This window comes from Labeo rohita, unplaced genomic scaffold (genome assembly GCF_022985175.1).
Source record: "Labeo rohita strain BAU-BD-2019 unplaced genomic scaffold, IGBB_LRoh.1.0 scaffold_446, whole genome shotgun sequence".
NCBI classification, from domain to species: domain Eukaryota; kingdom Metazoa; phylum Chordata; class Actinopteri; order Cypriniformes; family Cyprinidae; genus Labeo; species Labeo rohita.
Genome location: NW_026129364.1, coordinates 42,676 through 61,592, shown reverse-complemented (window position 1 = coordinate 61,592; position 18,917 = coordinate 42,676). Strand labels below are relative to the sequence as shown.

The window sequence follows — 18,917 nt, the reverse complement described above, 5'->3', positions numbered from 1 at the left end:
AGTGGTCCAAAGTTATGTTCTTTGATGAAAGTAAATTTTGCATTTCCTTTGGAAATCAGGGTCCCAGAGTCTGGAGGAAGAGAAGAGAGGCACAGAATCCACGTTGCATGAGGTCCAGTGTAAAGTTTCCACAGTCACTGATGGTTTGGGGTGCCATGTCATCTGCTGGTGTTGGTCCACTGTGTTTTCTGAGGTCCAAAGTCAACGCAGCTGTACACCAGGACGTTTTAGAGCACTTCATGCTTCCTGCTGCTGACCAACTTTATGGAGATGCAGATTTCATTTTCCAACAGGACTTGGCACCTGCACACAGTGCCAAAGCTACCAGTACCTGGTTTAAGGACCATGATATCCCTGTTCTTAATTGGCCAGCAAACTCGCCTGACCTTAACCACATAGAAAATCTATGGGGTATTGTGAAGAGGAAGATATGATATGCCAGACCCAACAATGCAGAAGAGTTGAAGGCCACTATCAGAGCAACCTGGGCTCTCATAACACCTGAGCAGTGCCACAGACTGATCGACTCCATGCCGCATTGCTGCAGTAATTCAGGCAAAAGGAGCCCCACTAAGTATTGAATGCTGTACATGCTCATACTTTTCATGTTCATACTTTTCAGTTGGCCAAGATTTCTAAAAATCCTTTCTTTGTATTGGTCTTAAGTAATTTTCTGAGATACTGAATTTGGGGGTTTCATTAGTTGTCAGTTATAATCATTAAAATTAAAAGAAATACACACTTGAAATATATCAGTCTGTGTGGAATGAATGTATACATTTATACAAGTTTCACTTCTTGAATGGAATTAGTGTAATAAATCAACTTTTTGAAGATATTCTAATTATACGACCAGCACCTGTAAATCCTCCTCATCTGTGGATGCTTTTAATTCTAGACTGAAATCGTATCTTTTTAGTATAGCTTTTAGAATTGATTGAGTGATCAGGGTTTTATTTTTTAATTTGTAATTTTGTTTGTGTGATTATGTAATGATGCTGGAAAGCACTTTGGTCAATGGCAGTTGTTTTAAATATGCTACAGAAATAAAATGTGTATTGTATTGTATTGTATTGTATTGTATGCTGTCAGCGCTGTGAGTTTAGGCCACTTATAACATAGATTTAAAAATAGTATTTGCAAGTAATATTTTTATTTTTAAAATATGTTCACATTCTCTCCTCATTGTTTACCTAGTACGCCGCAAATGACTCTACAAGAACTTGAGAAGTGCGCGTTATTGGATATTACTGATATTACAGTTTTTCTCAATCGATTTGACACATTTCTTCAAATGCAGGTCTTAAGTCTAAAAGGGGTTTAAGCCTAAAAGGGGATGGAGTAGGTAGACTAGGGTGTGTAATGAGGTAAAGAAGATGAAGAGAGGAACAGGTAGACCAGTGGTTCTCAACCTTTTTTGGGTCAGCACCCCCTACCCATTATCCAGGTCCCTCACCGCCCCCCCATCAGATTGTCCTCACTGAATATTAAAGTTGATTATTATTGTGTTTATAATGAGGACTGTTATTATATTTACAGTAATTCAAATGTATGGGGTCATTGTGAGGAAACGAGATTTCCAAAGTTTTCACTGACCAGCTTAAATATATTTTGTAAATATAAACATGTATTCATAAAATATTTATTTATTTGAAGTATGCATTCCACTCCAAAAAAGTTGGGACAGAGGTTGCTTTGAAACACAGCAAGCAGGTGAATTGGTAATGGCGAGGGTGTTATGTTTGGCTATAAATGGAGCTTCTCAGTCTTCGCCAGCAAAGCTGCATCATGGCTCAATTTTTTTTATATTAACAAAATAAAACCAAGTTGGCCAGTTAAAATATTGTATTTTTTTTTCTTTGTACTTGAGTCAATTAAATAAAGGCTAAAGAGAACAAATGACATATTCTTATTTTTTTGGCATTTCACAAAACGCCCCAACTTTTAATTGGGGTTGTAGAAAGATGGGAAACATATATGCTCCTCATTTTCAAAATAGTTACTGTTTTAGTGCTGTCCTGATTTATATATTTGTTATCTTCAATTCAATTTTAAATCTTGCTTTTTTTGACAGTGTGTTGTGCCAGCTATAATATTAATAATAAGAAATGTTTCTTAAGCAACAATCAGCATAATTTGTGAAAGATCATGTGACACTGAAAGCTGTAGTAATGTACTGTAGATTAGCATGAGAAGAAAACACATTTTAAAATACATTCAAATAGAAAGCTTTTCTTTTTTCAAATGGTAGATTTACTGTTTTTATTGTAGGCTGTTTTTTTTAAAGTGCCCCTATTATGCCTTTTCAAATATGACCTTTCATGCAGTGTGTCATGTAGCTGTATGTGAACATAAACTATCTGCAAAGTTGTGAAGCCGACAGTGCACGATAAATAAAGTTATTGTCTATCAAAAAAGAGTCGGCTCACAAACGCCTGAACGAGTCGTCAGGAATTTGAATCTTTTTCTGTTACGGCCGCACGTCACGAAGTAACACATTTGCATAATGTCCGCCCACGTTCTATGTCGCGAACAACTTGCCCGCCCACAAACACAGTAAAATTTCCATGTGGTTTGTCATGTCGAGAAGACGGTGTATTCTGCTGTGAGTAAATTTTTGTATTCACTTCCAAAAGATGAATCTACGAAGAATGTATTTTCTAGCTATAGTTCAAAATATGTTCTGTTGTTCAGCTGTGGACCCACTGTAGTCAAAAAATGTGTGATTGCTGCAGCTTGACTGTCTGTCTGTCTCATTAATTGAAGTAATGATAAAGGATGGCGCACAAAGCAGCTTTCAGACCGAATGCGGAAAGTGCTGCGCTATGAAACCCATTCATTTCAATTGCTTGCGCCACGTGAGGACGACCAAGGTGTGACAAAGCATTGACCAAGGTGTGCACGCTGTGCACGCCGTGCTCAAAGTTTATGAGTTGAAATTTTGCCACTGTGCTCTGAAGGGCTGCACTGAACCCAGTGTCCAGCGCAGTGCTTTCCGCATTCGGTGTGAAATGTTAACGTTTACAACATATAGGTGTGCGCAGTTCGCTTACATAAGCAAATTGCGAGCACTTTACATGGTAGTCCGTGCTAACTTGTTGATCAGTCACTTAAGCGTTTCATCTTCAGACTCTGGGTCGAATTGGTAAGGTAAAATCGATACCATCTTTTCTATGTATTGACAAGTCTCCAGGGCTGTCTTTCCGTTATGGCAATGGGCATTTTGTTTTCTGACACGCGCTGTAGCGGTAGACCAATCATAAAGGACTGCGCCATCTGACCAATCACAGCAGTGAGGGCTCACGGAAAGGAGGGATTTAGAGAGACTGATTCTTTAAACTGCTTCGCATTATTCATTATTCATAATTGAAGTTTGAGAACATTCAGGTGGACAATCCAGATTATTTTGAATGGAACAAGAGCATTATTGATATGATGGTCCAGAACAACATCACCAGTCACAAAGGAAGAGACCTGTGGAGATGATGAGAGGAGCTTGTCAAGCATGGATTCAGCCTTCTCACATTTTTGTTTCCTCTATGATGTACAGCACAGCATGTGTGTAGTGTAGATAAAATGCAATGCAGATGAAATTCTCTTCCAGATGTAAATGAAAGGCAGGATCAATTTAGTGTAATTCATGTATGACAGCAAACAAACAAACAGACACACGTATATGTATGTATGTATGTATGTGTATGTATACACTGATCAGGCATAACATTATGACCACCTTCCTAATATTGTGTTGGTCTGCCTTTTGTTGCTAAAATAGCCCTGACCCATCGAGGCATGGACTCCACTAGACCCCTGAAGGTGTGCTGTGATATCTGGCACCAAGATGTTAGCAAGCCTGACAAAATCTGACTACATAATGTTCAGTGTTTTGGGGGAATATTTGTTTCTTCCTGATAATGCTAAATGAGCACAAAATGATCTTTTTTTGACCAGCTGTTTTTATGGAATAATCAGTTCAATATAAAGAGGAACAACAAACACCAATGTGATGTGGACTGTTGTTGTATGTTTTTGTAGGTTGTCTGGCTGTATGGTGACAGAGAAAGGCTGTCATTATGTGTCTTCAGCTCTGAGTTCAAACCCCTCACACCTGAGAGAGCTGGATCTGAGCTACAATCACCCAGGAGATTTAGGAGTCAAGCTGCTTTCTGAAAAACTGAAGAATCCAAACTGCAAACTCAAGTATGTCAAGCAGGAGGAGTTTTTGGGTTTTATTATTTAACTTTTCATTGTCTTTGTATATCTATATGAGTCTAGGAGTTTCTAGAGGATGCAACAATCTAAAAAAATTAAAGATCACTAGTCTGAGGAGTAAAATCTAAAATAAACTGTTCAGACAAAACAAATTAACAAAAAACAATATTTTAACTCCCTAACTGGCCACAAAACAGGAACAGACAGTTAAAATACTAATAAATAAAAAAAAAAAAAAAAAAAAAAAAAAAAATGTTAAAACTTCTTGTCTGATAATCTTCATAATCACCAAGTCTGAACTGTAAAAACAGCTGCACAGAGCTTACAAGACACACAAACACATCATACTGACCCACAAGCTCTCAGAGAAACAAATAAACAGCAGTATAACTTGTATAAAATGATCTTTCATATAACAGTCACTTCAGACAGGTCCACATCACAGATGTCTTCTCTTACACATGCTGTTTCTGTCCTGTCTAACAGGAAATTAATGTCAGTGACCCTCACTGCACCTCTGATTAGACCATATAAATTACAAAAAAAAAAAAAAAACCACTGAATAATAATATGATTTTAAATAACTATCTGTGATATAAGCCTACAAGTTAGTTTCATTTTGTGTGAAAACCTGGCAGAAAGATGCAAGGTTTTAAAAGAGTGGTAAGGGATTAATACAAATGAATATATGAATGAAGAATGTTCCTCTGAAAGTTTTGACTGTTTTTAGAAAAGATTCGATGGCATTTTGTTTTCATCTTTGCTCCGTGTAATACTTGATTCTTTAATCGTAATGCTGCTTTATCCATAGAAGTTACGGGAAACAGCTGCAATTCAGCTTTTCCGTAAGCGCCATCTAGTGTCAGAGAGTGGATTTACAGAGTTACATGTACATTCAGCCTGTGTGCAGTTTTTGTCTGGACAAAAAATTGGACCAAATTTGCATGCCCTGCTGTTTGATGGAAAACAAGCTTATGTGGGTTATATACATTTAAACAGTCCAGATAGGTATCTAGAAATATTTATGAATCAGGTAAAATACATATAAACATTTGTTAATCAAATATCATTTTGACTTAACCCTTTTCTTTATTTAAAGGATAAAATGTGAGGTTTACCATTTTATGAAACATTTCATATATGATAAACTGTTGTCATTTAAATTCCAGACATCATAGGTAAAGTTATTGTTTTAGTGTTTATGCAAACAAAAACTAATTTGATTTATTTTTTGTTGAATTTAAATACAAAAGTTTTAGGTCACTATAATTGTGATAAGAAATTCATATCGTTACATCCCTACTCATGCCTGGTCACCCACTGAAGCTAAACTGGATTGAGCCTGATCAGTACCTGGATGGGAGAACTCCTAAGAATTAAAATAATAATAATAATAATAGTAATATTAATAATAATAATAATTAATTCAAATGTATTTATTATTTTTGATATCATGATTCTAGCATGTATTAAAGGTGACATGAAAATAGGACTTTTTAGAAAGAACAACCTAGAAACTTTGTTTAGGTTAGACTTACTCTGCAAGCTTGCGAAAAAAATGAGTGTGTCAGATATCTCTCCCCCTGTGATGTAGATAGGGGATCTTATTATAATATTACCGCCCCATAATCTGCATGTTTTTCCCAGCCTCAGAGGAGACAAGAGAGCAGTGGATTTGTTGATTTATTTACTGTATATTACGCTGCTGACACACAGATCTAATATAAACATGCAATTTATTTCCTAGCTGTTTGTCTTCACAGACATAACTGTTTTTGTAACCAGGGCTTGATATTAACACCCACCAACCCACCAAAAATGGAGGTGGTTTTCAGCAGTGGTGGGTAACACGGTCACTTCCACTAGACACTTTGGTAGGTTGAATTTTATAACAGAGCTCGACATTAATGATTGTCTGGGACAAGTGGATTTTTTGAAGGGCACGTGAAAGAGAATTTTACTTGCCTGACTGGACAACTAATCTGATTAAAACATCTAATTAGGGAAGCATTGACATTTTGGCAAGAATGATTCTGATTTTAATACCTTTGTTGTAAACGGCAATTGCTAATGAATAATGTATTGACAGTAATAAGGTCACACCAGTTGAGGATCTCACAGCCTGTCTATACAATCAATACAAGTAAACACAACTGCACAAGAAACATACTGCTGTAAAAATCTAGTTTTACTTTTAGTTTATGTGTCACGACCAAGAGACTGCAGTTTTCCTTGAAAACCACACTTGTAAATGTGACACTGATTTTGGATAACGAAAATGGTTAAAAACAAAGATCACAGCAGAACAGTCATGTAACACTGAGCAACATAAGGCAGTGTTTCGTTACTGAATGATTCGCTGTTTCTGAATGAATAATTTGCAGTGGTGGGCAGTAACAAAGTAGTTGTACTTCGTTACTGTACTTCAGTACATTTATCAAGTATCTGTACTTTACTGGAGTATTTTTATTTCGAGTGACTTTTACGTCACTATATCCAAAGCGTAAGATCATACTTTTTACTTCACTGCATTTTATAAAACATATCGTTACTCCTTTGCTACGTGCTCTGAGACGCAGAAGCGGTGTCTGATTCATGAACAAATTGATTCTTTTCAATGAACCTGTTAAATTGATTCGCCAATCGCACGAAACGAATCATTCATGAATTAGAATGATCCGATTGCAGCTGTTCTCGAGTCGACAACCCATTGATTCAAATGATCCGTTTAGAGTGAGTCTCCAGTCAACTGAATCACAAGTAAGAACCGGGAGATCATGTGCATGCGCGCGATTGATGCTACGAAAAGTAAGTTACTAATGTCAAATTTTAGGATTAATTATTGTAACTGAAAATCACATTTAGGTCAAAGCTGTCCGTTGTTTGTGAATTACATCTGCTGTAAAGGATGATCTGTTTCTGAACTGCTTGAATTGAGACACATCAACATCAGTGTCTCTGCTTTAGGTCAAAAATGAAAAATTTAAATAACAGATTAAATAAAATAACTCATGTATGTTCATATTCCCCACTGCTGTAACGTTAGCAGTTTTACTAAAATGCTACGCATGTAACCCTACGTAACGTCTGTTTTTATATTGTTTAGCAACAGTATACATTTTTATATTGTTTGGATCAACTAGAATAGACAGATATGAATGTTTATTCATAACCATACTGAAAATAAGTAAATGTTGTTAGCTGATGCTAACTGTCTAGCTAACAAGCTAGCTGGTGCTAAGTTGAGGTAATTTTTAGATATAAAGTCCAAATATTTTTATTCAACAAGGATGTGATGTTCAGAACATGGTAACTACAGTAATTATCAAAGTGGGAAGTGATGCCCTCTGGGGGCATTTGGCCAGGGGTGTTTTTACACAGACAATGTAAAGGAAAAGAATCATTAATCATCATCAAATATAATTATATTTTCCTTAAAATGTTCTTGCTAACTTCAGGCCTTATTGTCATGTCATATATAACTGTGACGTTATGTAAAACAAGAAGCTTTAAAACACTTTTTTTTCTTATTGGTGAAAATTAGATGGTCAAATCTGTTTTCTCTCAGGGACATTGCAGTGAAGCTTCACATTGAATATTACTACATCACTCTCATCAACATAATCCATATCAACAACAAAAATGTATTTTTACTCCGTATAGTGGTTATTTTGGGAAAATCCCATTTATTTTGAGCAGTAGGATTATAAAAAAATGTGCTAATATAAAATTCAATTAAGTAGCCTATATAAAATTGCAAAATAAATCTATCAGTACTTTTTTACTGAAGTACATAAAATCGGGTACTTTTGTACTTTCACTTGAGTAAAATTGAAAGGGGAGCACTTTTACTTTTACTGGAGTAATATTTTATTATACGTATCTGTACTTTTACTCAAGTACTTGACTTGTTCATCAACCACTGATAATTTGAGTCAATGATTCAGTGATCCGTTCATGAAGACGGGCACTTGCTTCATTCTTGAATGAATCAGCCTGTGTTTGAAGGTGGTTTACTTTCATATTTAAAAGTAGCTTATCTTTGTATTTTTTTCCCAACATTTCATATTTTTATATATGAAAAAAATGATTTTAAACACCAAGATCATAACATTATTTATACTGTGGCAATTTTACGATGTAAATGCTTTCATGCTACATTTTAGCTTCATTGAGACATTGAGAAGACTTTGAAAATAAGAGATCTGGAAATCAATTTAAATACATTTTAGTATGCAGTAACTTTAGTCTTATAAAACATAATTTCCCAACAAAAAAAAAAAGTGCGAAAAAGCTAATTATGGAAAACCACTAGCCACAATGGCTGGTGAGCAAAAAAGTTAATGTCAAGCTCTGTTTTTAACTCATGTATTTTTAACGTAAACTTGTGTCTTTGACAGTTTAAGCAAGAAGACATTAAAGAGAGCTTAGTTTAGTACTCACATGCCGTGTGACAGACACTTTCTGTCCATGTGCTGTGGATGTGTGCGCTCAGAAAACCATATATCAGATGTTTAAACTGAAATGCCTATAAAACACATGATTTCAGTGGGATGTACATAATCAAAACCAAACATTTTGATTTGGAAGAGATCTGAGATATGAGCTGTAAAGGCACAGCTCTGTTTGGGAAACGGGGGCGGGGAGCAGCAGCTCATTTGCATGTAAAGAAACATGCATGAAAACTGTTTCTGCTTCCACTATGATATAATAAATGATCTGTGGGGTATTTTGAGCTGAAACTTCACAGACGCATTCTGGGGACACCTGAGACTCAGGCTACGTTCACACTGTCAGTTTTGGGATTGACAACCACATTAACTTTCAGGTGTGAGTCTTGAAATGTCCCGTTCACACAGCAGCTAACAGTAGCGTCTGGAATACTGTTTGTATGAGCGTGCAACGGGAATCAAGCCTGTATTCCTTATCAGTAACCAAAGTAATATCCAAGATGGCGACGTCCATACAATTGAAAGTCCAATCACTTTCTGACACGACAAGAGACATGAGCCATGTGTTCATCCATCAAACCTACGTTATCCGACAGCAGGTTTTAAACTTGGGTGTAGAGAGGAGCAGACAAGAGCGGCTCCGGTGGAGATGGGATATAAACTTTCAGATGACATACAGCTCATTTCTCAGTCACTCAGTTTCTGAGTTTGTGCGACAGAGCCTCTCTATCACACTGAATGAGGAGACAGTTGTTCAGTCCTGTTCTGTTCACACAGCGCATGTGTTCTGACAATGTGATTTTGTGAGTCCTGAAGATGTACAGGTGTGAGTTTTGGTTATAGAATATGTAAATTGTCACACCCATTAATAACTGATCTGTGTGTGAATATAACAGTATAAAGGGCTCAAATACAGGACTGACAACTGTATTCTGCTGCTGTGTGAACGTGGCCTTATATTACATTTTGTAAAATGGGGCATAATGGCTCATCTTTAACAGGTGTTCGCATTGCTGGTGTGTTTTAAAGCATGTTTAACATGTTTTATCTCGATAATCTTTTCAAAATCATTGAAAGTCAAAATCGTAATTAGGTTGACTTGGTAACTAGGTTGACTTCTTCTTTTGAGACTTTTAAAATCACCTTCTGGAGTTTAAGATACAGTTCATCCACCAAATACAGCTCAGATCCTCAGACTGTTCTGATTTAGTATGCTATTATATTTTCTAACTGATCAAATGTATGGTTTTCATAAAAATGACATTTAAACCTGGGAAAATTAACAATGTTAACAATGTTTTCAGACAAAAACGGGAAACTTTTTATGTGTTTCACCTGTTCTTTTACATTGGGGACTGAAAATGCATCATTTTGAACTTTTCAAGTTTTTGAAAATGCTATCGTTGTTGTTTCTGTGTAAACACCCAATATAGGAATCTTTAGTGACGGTGACATCATGCGTGTGCATAGTTGACAGCGCTAACTACCCAGGTAGCCAAAATGATCTGGCCCTATAACGGCCCAAATCCAGCAGGCCGGAAGAAATAACTTGGGCCGGTTGCAGTTGCCAGACTCTTGTGAATCACGGGAATAAATGAATGACGTGCCAAAACTGAGCTGACACTGCCGGCATCGGGCCACAGTCACGCCAGCATAGATTATACAAAGACATTCTTTGTTGTAGGGCCTGCTCTCTTCTTTCACCGTGTCATCTGTTTATAAACTTGTCAGTTTCTGTATCCAAAACACTGCACATGAAGCTTAGCATAAAGACCACGTATAGAAAAAAGATGAACATAGGTATACGAAGAAGAAGATCATCACTTTATGTGGTTAAACAGGTATTTCAGAAAGTACTTTTTACGGACTTTATTATGTTGTAGATTTAAAGACCTTTAAAAGTTTGGGCACCCTGCATGGTCACTACTTGGCAATGCTCTCTTTGGCGAATATCACTGCCTGTGAAATCAGTACAACAACATTAATCTTAACATATTGTGGCCAATCTGATTTCAATTTCCTAAAAGAAACCATATACTAACACATCTACTCTATAGCAAAATATAACATTCAATTACTTACATGTCAGAGATGCACTCTTCAGATGATCTTGACAAATCTGACAAAAAATATGAAAAATCAGTCACAAAAAGATTAAAAGTAGTACAGCAGGAAGGCACATTATTACACTACTCACATAGTATTGTAACGTGGAGAGGGAGACGAGGGGCGAGGGGATCCATACGCAAGCTTTTATTCAATGGACGAGACAAATCCATGGTCAAACAGGCAGGGTCAGAACAACAATGAACAGGTATGTTGGGGCGAGGCACAAGAGAAGGCTGTGAGGCAGGCATGGGTCGATCAGTGGCGAACATAATCCTTAAAACGAGCAAGAGTCCAGAAGGCAGGCGGCGATGTAAGGATCCATCCACTGGCCCAAACGCGGAGTCCAGTTGTCTGGTTGAAGGTTTAACGCATGTTCGGTCTTTTCACAGCGCTTCTGCAAAGTTCGCTTAATTTATCAGGATTTAGTTTCAATTTTAATTTAGCTCCATGTTTAATCAGACTCCAATTTCATATGATCGTTAGAATTTAGGTATTTAATTAAGGCTGACCACAAAAATCAGTTATGTATTAATTTAGACATCTGATCATGTCAGACTCGCTATACTTTCAATTATTCGTTCATTGGGGACCCGATGCCGCTCAGAGTCTGGCGCCGGCCAATTACGCCGATCTCACGATCACAAAAACGCCAGTCTGATTGTTGAGTCAGAGGTATGTAGGTGACTAATACCCTTTTTGACAGCCGCCTACTGCTTGCCTTCACAAAAAGTGTAGTTTATTTTAGTCTTCACCGGTACAACTTGCTAACATCAGTGATAGACAGAAATCAGGAGGTCTCAGATGATGTGCCTACTGCTCCATTCAATCCTGAGCCTGCTGTTTGCTCTATCCTGGTCGTAATTTGCGGTAGCACCAGCCTCCTCACAATCTACTGGAAATAATGATTTCAGAAGAGTCCAAAATGAATCAGATATAATGTTTTATTTGTCAGGTAAAAATGTATCACACCAATTCCACAATTAAACCATGAAAATCCAATTCAGAATTAAATTCAGTTCCAATTCAAATAAATACATAACATCAATTACTCAAAGATAAATCTAAGAGTGGGAGATACATACCTGACCACAGAGAGATACACAGCAGCATGTGAGAGCTTTGGAGGCAAAGCTCCAGAGACTCTCACACACAGTGTGGGGGTTCTTCTGAATACAGAATCCCCCCGTAGTGTTTTGTCACTTCGCTTATATACCCAGACCAAAACAAACAAATCTTCCAATCAGTTGTAAAAACATAAAGACCTTTTGGTTTGCCAAGAGATCTCATGACCCAGGGTCACACCTGGCTGGAGATTCTCACCCGACCCTAAGGGGAAAACACACCCCTCAGCAGCGAAACACAATTCTACGAAAGTGTTCAGTCTTCCTCATAATATAAGTGACTGCCGTGAAATTGAGATCATTTTACCAATCGCACGGAGACCTTTAGAATGATACCAAACGTGAAAGGGAAAATTCAACATATTCACAAAATGTAACACATGTAGTATATGGACATTCTTAGTGACTTTCAGTGGAATCTTTTGGGGGAAAAGTGTGAGATGCGGGGAGAGGAGAGGGAGGAAGGGGGTTGTAAATGAGCAATAGGGGTGGTGTTGTTTGCCCTCTTTGAAGATCTCTTCTCCAGATTAGTTTTATTGTTTTGTTGCATGGCATCTGTTTTTGTCAGTTTTTTTGAGTTCCTGGACTTTAAATTCATGAGGAAATAATTTCACATCTTACAGCGACGAAACAAGACGAAACGAGATGGCCAGGCGAGAATGCTAAACTAAGGGAACTCAGGAACTAGGAAACACAAGAACTAGGAAACTCAGGAACTAGAAACTCAGGAACTAGGAAACACAGGAACAACTCTGTAAAGGTGCTAGCACTAGGGGAGCACTAAACGCAACCAACTCCAGTTCTCCACATAAACAACTCCACAATACTAGGTAAGTTACTGAGGGAAAGTCTGGGGCTTAAATAGGGCGTCTGATTGGTTGCAGGTGATGACTCAATCAGTGAGATGGATAATGGGAGATGTAGTCCGGGGTGTAGTGCAACAGTCTGTGTGTAATGACAGCGTGAGAGCGACATCTGGTGGTCACCGACCAGAATCATGACAAGTATATTGTGTAATTTAACTTCACTAAACACTAATAAATACATAAATAAAAACTGCTACATGGCATATTTAATTAACCTAAATACAAATATTGAGAATGTTTGACAATCAGCTAAAAAAATATACTCACAAAGCCAAAGACGCTCAGTGCTGTGGAGTCTTCATGATACAGCAGCTACTGACACAAAAACAAAGGGGAGAAAAAGAAAAAGCATCACTGATTATGAGTCAGATAATACATATATCTGTACAAATTGAAATGTACTGATTTTTAATTAATGGTTATTGACTATTTAGTGTGTTGAACAGTTCAAATCAAAGACACAGAATGACTGCAGGATTGATCACTTACACTTATAACAATCTGAAAAAAAAGAAAGAAAAAACAAATAAACTATGACTTAAAATAGTAATGCAATTAAGTAACACTGACAGGGAAAAGGCTTGACATCTCTAAAGCATTTTGTTCTTAAAAAATAATAATTTAGCAATTTTGTAATTCAGCCTAATTAATTGATTGTGTGTGTGTGTGTGTGTGTGTGTGTGACTTTGCTACATTGTTGGGACCAAATGTCCCCACGAGGATAGTAAAACCTGAAACAATGCCGTCCCCACAATGTTAAACAATTATTAAAAATAGTAAATGATGTTTATCTGAAAATGTAATGAAGCAAACGTTTTCTGTAAGGGGTAGGTTTAGGGTTAGGGTTAGGGTTGGGTTAGGGGATAGACAATATTTTTTGGTCAGTATAAAAACTATAGAGGTCTATGGAAAGTCCCCACAATTCACAAAAACAAACGTGTGTGCAGGTTTAGGCATTCTGGGGAGCAAATATTCACACAAGCATTAAAACAATTAAAACTTATTACATTTTTTGGGTCTGACACATATGGCTCATAGTAGGGCTGAAAGTGGCTAAATGTGCCGTTTCTCAACCATAATCAGGCCAGATCCACTGATCACAAGCCTAGCCATATCTGGCAACCATTACTGGGCCAAAGCTGGCTCACTTCTGACCAGCACACAGCCGAGTGAGCAGTTTTGACTACATCGTTGTTGTGTAATCGTAACCTTACATTGACAGAATGTTCAAATGAGACAAGATTAGTCAAACTCCAACTGTTATTAAGTATGAAGTGGATTAAGTGATCAAAAATATATAGTCATACAGAATAAGACATTAATATGTGCTTTAGAAGTACTAATAAACAGCCTATATGTGTGTAATATGCATAATAATAAGCAACCAGTTAATAGTGAGAATTGGTCCTTAGAATAAAATACAGCTGTTTCTGTATCATTCTGTATCAAATCAATGTGCAGCAATTTAAAAGAACAGCGTTTTGTGGAAAAGTGCAAGGTTACTAGAAAATAATGAATGAAGTATAATATAAAGGCTACAACAAGGTTTAATCTGGCCACAGAGGAACACAACTGAGGTTGTCTGATATAAAGAGACGTAATCCCCGAAACAGCTTCAGTCGTGCACAATGCAGAAATATCTGATAAGTGTGTTATTTATTTTTGTCAACCTGGCAACCTTGTGGCAAAGTGCTGGCCTTCAGAAAACACTGGTAAACTTGCAGTTTAGTGATCTCCACTTCATATTCTATTCTTCAAGTGTTCATTTATGAGAGAGAGACTGTGTATGTATGAATTACCACAGTTTTTGATGCGTTTCTCTTTTAACAGTGCAGCTGTGGCATTAAATTACTTACAAACTCCTTGATGAGAAAGATAATGTAGCTCTTCAGCAGTGAAGTTATTTTATAGATAAAATTGGGGGGCAGCACTGAAGTTTCTTTGTTACTGAATGTGTGTGTGTGTGTGTGTGTGTGTGTGTGTGTGATTTGAGTGTGTGACTGAATGTTAAGGTGACCAGATTTTTTAAATGAAAACCGGGAACATTTCCTAGTTCATTGGGAAAAATATCACTGAAATCTCATTTGTGATTATCTATAATTTCAAAAATGGACACAATATATTTTTGTAGCCTATATGATTTTGTTTTTTAATTGTTGTGACCTCCATATATTAGTTAATGTTTACAGTGATGTTTGAGAATCAGACTTACTCTAGTTTTTTTTTATATAATTCACCAAAAATCACACTATGAAAAATATTAGTAAGTATTGCAAATAGCAAACATATCAAAACAATATTATAACACAATTATGGCTTCACAAAAACACATTAAAATAAACCAATACGTATGAGAACATGAAAAAACTGTATTTAACAAATGTTTGATATTTTCTAAACTGTATTTAACATTTTCACAAACTGTGATTACAGTAATTACAACTTTACAAATTTTATGTTTGCTTTTGGAATTTTCTATCCCTTTTCAGGCTTATTATTTTGCATGTTAGGCTCATTTTGACAAAGTATGTGCTTTTCACAAATCTAATTGTACAAGTGTAATTGATTCATTAGTTTTCTTTTATATATACAGTCGTGGTCAGAATTGTTTGTACCCTTGTTAAATATGATCAAAAAAAGCTGTGAAAATAAATCTGCATTGTTTATCCATTTGACCTTTAATTAAATATAATATATTAAAATATCTAATATCTATTTAAAAAATCACATTGTGATATAAATAATTCTCTCTAATACACAATGGCCACAATTACCCGTAGAAATTCTTGAGTAAAATATTTCTAAAGTATATTTCCACTCATTTTCCATTTTTTTAGCACAGCAGCATGACAAAGAACATGAAATTATCCAGGAGTGTAAATGTGAGGTAATACAAAGACCAAATTCCCTTAATCATTGATCACAATGAGAAAAACCAAAGAATATATAGTTCTGATGTGCAGCAAAAGATTGTCAAGCCTCACAAATGATTAAGTGTCTATAAGAAAAGAGCTCAAGCACTGAAAATCAACAATAATGAAGTTCTAATCAACTAAAGATGTTACAGATCTGTCTGGAAGAGGACGTGTGTCTGTATCGTCATAATGCATGATGAGGAGGAGAGTTTGTACCAAAGATCAAATGAATAAACAATGCAGATTTGATCATATTTACTGAGGACACCAACAATTCTGACCACGACTGTATATTTTTCTCATTTTGTAGTTGTTATAACGGAAGTTTCAGGGATGTTTAATATTGTGTGAAAAACAATCCTGCAACATTATCATGTGTGTTGTTGTACAGTGAACACAAACAGTCACCTATTAGTTTGTTTTACCTGTAAAGTTAGTATGTTACTGCCTTGAAACCAATAACGGCATCTCTTTTGATGATAATTGCGTTTTGCTCTCATCCAGGTTCTTCATGGTTAAAGTACAAAGTAGCGGCGCGACCAAATAATCAGTAAAAGCTCACAGCGCCTCTGCTGCTGAAAATAATCACAATCACACGATTACCAGCTGCTGATATTGGTCAGGCTTTTACAGAGCATTTGCAGGTTGTTTTGAATGTGCTGTAAAACAGGGACATTTCTGGGGACAGATCCAGTCTGGGACAGGACAACAAAAACCAGGACGTCTGGTCGCCCTACTGAATGTGAGATATATGGAGATACACAGCCCTACTAGCAACCGCCCCATGTACCCTAGCAACTGCACAGCAACAACCTAGCAACCACCCTGTGTACCCTGACAACAACATAGCAACAGCCTAGCCACCACTCCAAGTACCCTAGCAACCATATAGTAACACCTTAGCAACCACACAGCAAGTATCATAGCAACCATATAGCAACAGCTTAGCAACTACCCTAAGTACCTTAGCAAGTGCATAGCAACAGTCTAGTAACAACCTCCAGTACCTTAGCAACTGCATAGCAACAGTTAGTTGACTGTCTGAATGTGTTTGTTTTCTAGTGTGGATCATGGGGGAAAATCCAGGATTACAGCAGGACTGAAGAAATGTACGTCTACAAAAACACACACACACACACACACACACACACAGAGCTGTAGTGATTGTTGTTGTGTTATAAATGTGTCTGTTCTTGTGTTCAGATGCCTGTTTTCTCACACTGGATCCAAACACAGCAAACAATGATCTCATGCTGTCTGAGGAGAACAGAAAGGTGACATGTGTGGTGTTTAAGTTTCAGTCGTATCCTGATCATCCAGACAGATTTGATCGTGTGTGTCAGGTGTTGTGTAGAGAGAGTGTGTGTGGACGCTGTTACTGGGAGATTGAGTGGAGGGGAAATATTGTGTTTATATCAGTGTCATATAAGAGCATCAGCAGGAAGGAATGGAGTGATGAGTGTCGGTTTGGAGGTAATGATCAGTCCTGGAGTTTGACCTGTTATCGCTCCAGTTACTCATTCAGACACAATAACATATGGATTAAACTCCCTGTGAAGCCCATCATCAGTAGTAGAGTAGAAGTGTTCTATGATAATATCCGTAGAGTAGGAGTGTATGATGATATCTATAGAATAGGAGTGTATGTGGATGAGAGTGCAGGAACTCTGTCCTTCTACAGCATCTCTGACACAATGAGTCTCATCCACACAGAACAGACCACATTCACTCAGCCGCTCTATCCTGGGTTTGGGTTTGGCTCTGTGTTTACTGTTTATCCTGGATCATCAGTGAAACTGTGTAGATGAATGAGAATAGACTGATGAGAGACTGTACCCATAATGCTTTGAGCTGATGATGAATCAGTAAGAGTGAGATGTTGTGCAGCTCAACTTCTGTCACTCAAATAACAGTCAGAATAAATGTGTCAGAAATCCTCATATAGACAGTAACATCAGTGTGTGTGAGTCTATATTTGTATTTTTATTGTCGTGTCTCATCACTCATTCATTTTATTAGTGTTAAAATGTCAAAATGTCACAATCTTGATGAAGATCATGTCATTCATTTCTCTTGTTTTTGTGCAGAAATAATAAAACAATAATAAATCAAGTTGAGATCAGATTTTAACTGATGTTTGTATCATGAATACAATCGATTCCTCACAAGACTAAAATTAACTTCTGACATTATAAAATATGACTTTAATCACAGGATTTCATAAAATATATTATTGTAACTACAGTAAAGCTGTATACAATTATGGGATCTCTTTAAATAAAAAAACCTGTCAAAATATATTTTAAACTATTTTCAGAGTTTTAAAGTTAATGTGTTTTTTGGGGGGGAATAAATAAATAAATATGAAGTTTATTATAAATATTATTATATTTCCAATCTTTTTTATTGGCATTTTGTCAGGAAAAGTCCATGTGTTTTAATCACAGTATATTTACAAAAATTTTTTTTTAATTATTTTTTTTTTTATTATTTGTACATTTGAATTGATTTAAATATTTAATATAATATTTGTATCAGCACTTTTTAGTAATTTAAATTATTTAAAGTATAAATAAATAAATAATAATAGCAACCAAAATATGAATTTAAATTTATTAAAATTATAACAAATCAATAAAAATAAGATTATGATTATAATACTATTGTACTCTTAAATAAACAGTATGTATGCATAAAATAAAATAATGTATTTAATAATATTATTATTGTTATTAATAATACTAATAAATAATAAAAAATATTATTTTGGGTATTATTACAATGTAAATTCTAACAAATATTGTAAGAAATACAAAAAATATATATTATGACTGCAATAATCATAACAGCACAAATATCAATAATATAATATATCCATTATATTTTTTTATTCAAAATATAAAACATTATTGCAATATTTATTTAATAAAAGGCAATCAAATTATTCTTTTTTATTTAGTAAAAACCAAAATATGAATTAATTTTTAATTATTTATAATTATAATTATATAATTATAATTAATTAATAAATTATTATAGGATTAAAATTCTAAATATTTTACAACAGTTTTTTTTAATGGATTTTTGTTAATTAATAATAATTTTTATTATTTTATTAATAATAATGCAAATTATTATTATTATTATTATTATTATTATTATTATTAAACACTCCCTTTATATTTTAACTACTGTTGGATTATTGCAATTTTTATGTTTTTGCTTATTTGTTATAATTAAGAT

At 35.6% G+C, this 18,917-nt stretch overlaps 1 protein-coding gene across 1 annotated transcript; it reads left to right on the top strand.

The window, feature by feature from the left end:
* The first annotated feature begins 3,808 nt into the window (after positions 1-3,808).
* On the top strand, positions 3,809-17,798 carry LOC127160737 (stonustoxin subunit alpha). The gene is made up of 3 exons (XM_051103388.1): positions 3,809-4,200; positions 16,737-16,783; positions 16,878-17,798. Exons 1-3 carry the CDS (start codon positions 4,007-4,009, stop codon positions 17,480-17,482), a joined length of 846 nt encoding a protein of 281 aa, XP_050959345.1. The 5' UTR covers positions 3,809-4,006; the 3' UTR covers positions 17,483-17,798.
* The last annotated feature ends 1,119 nt before the right edge of the window (positions 17,799-18,917 follow it).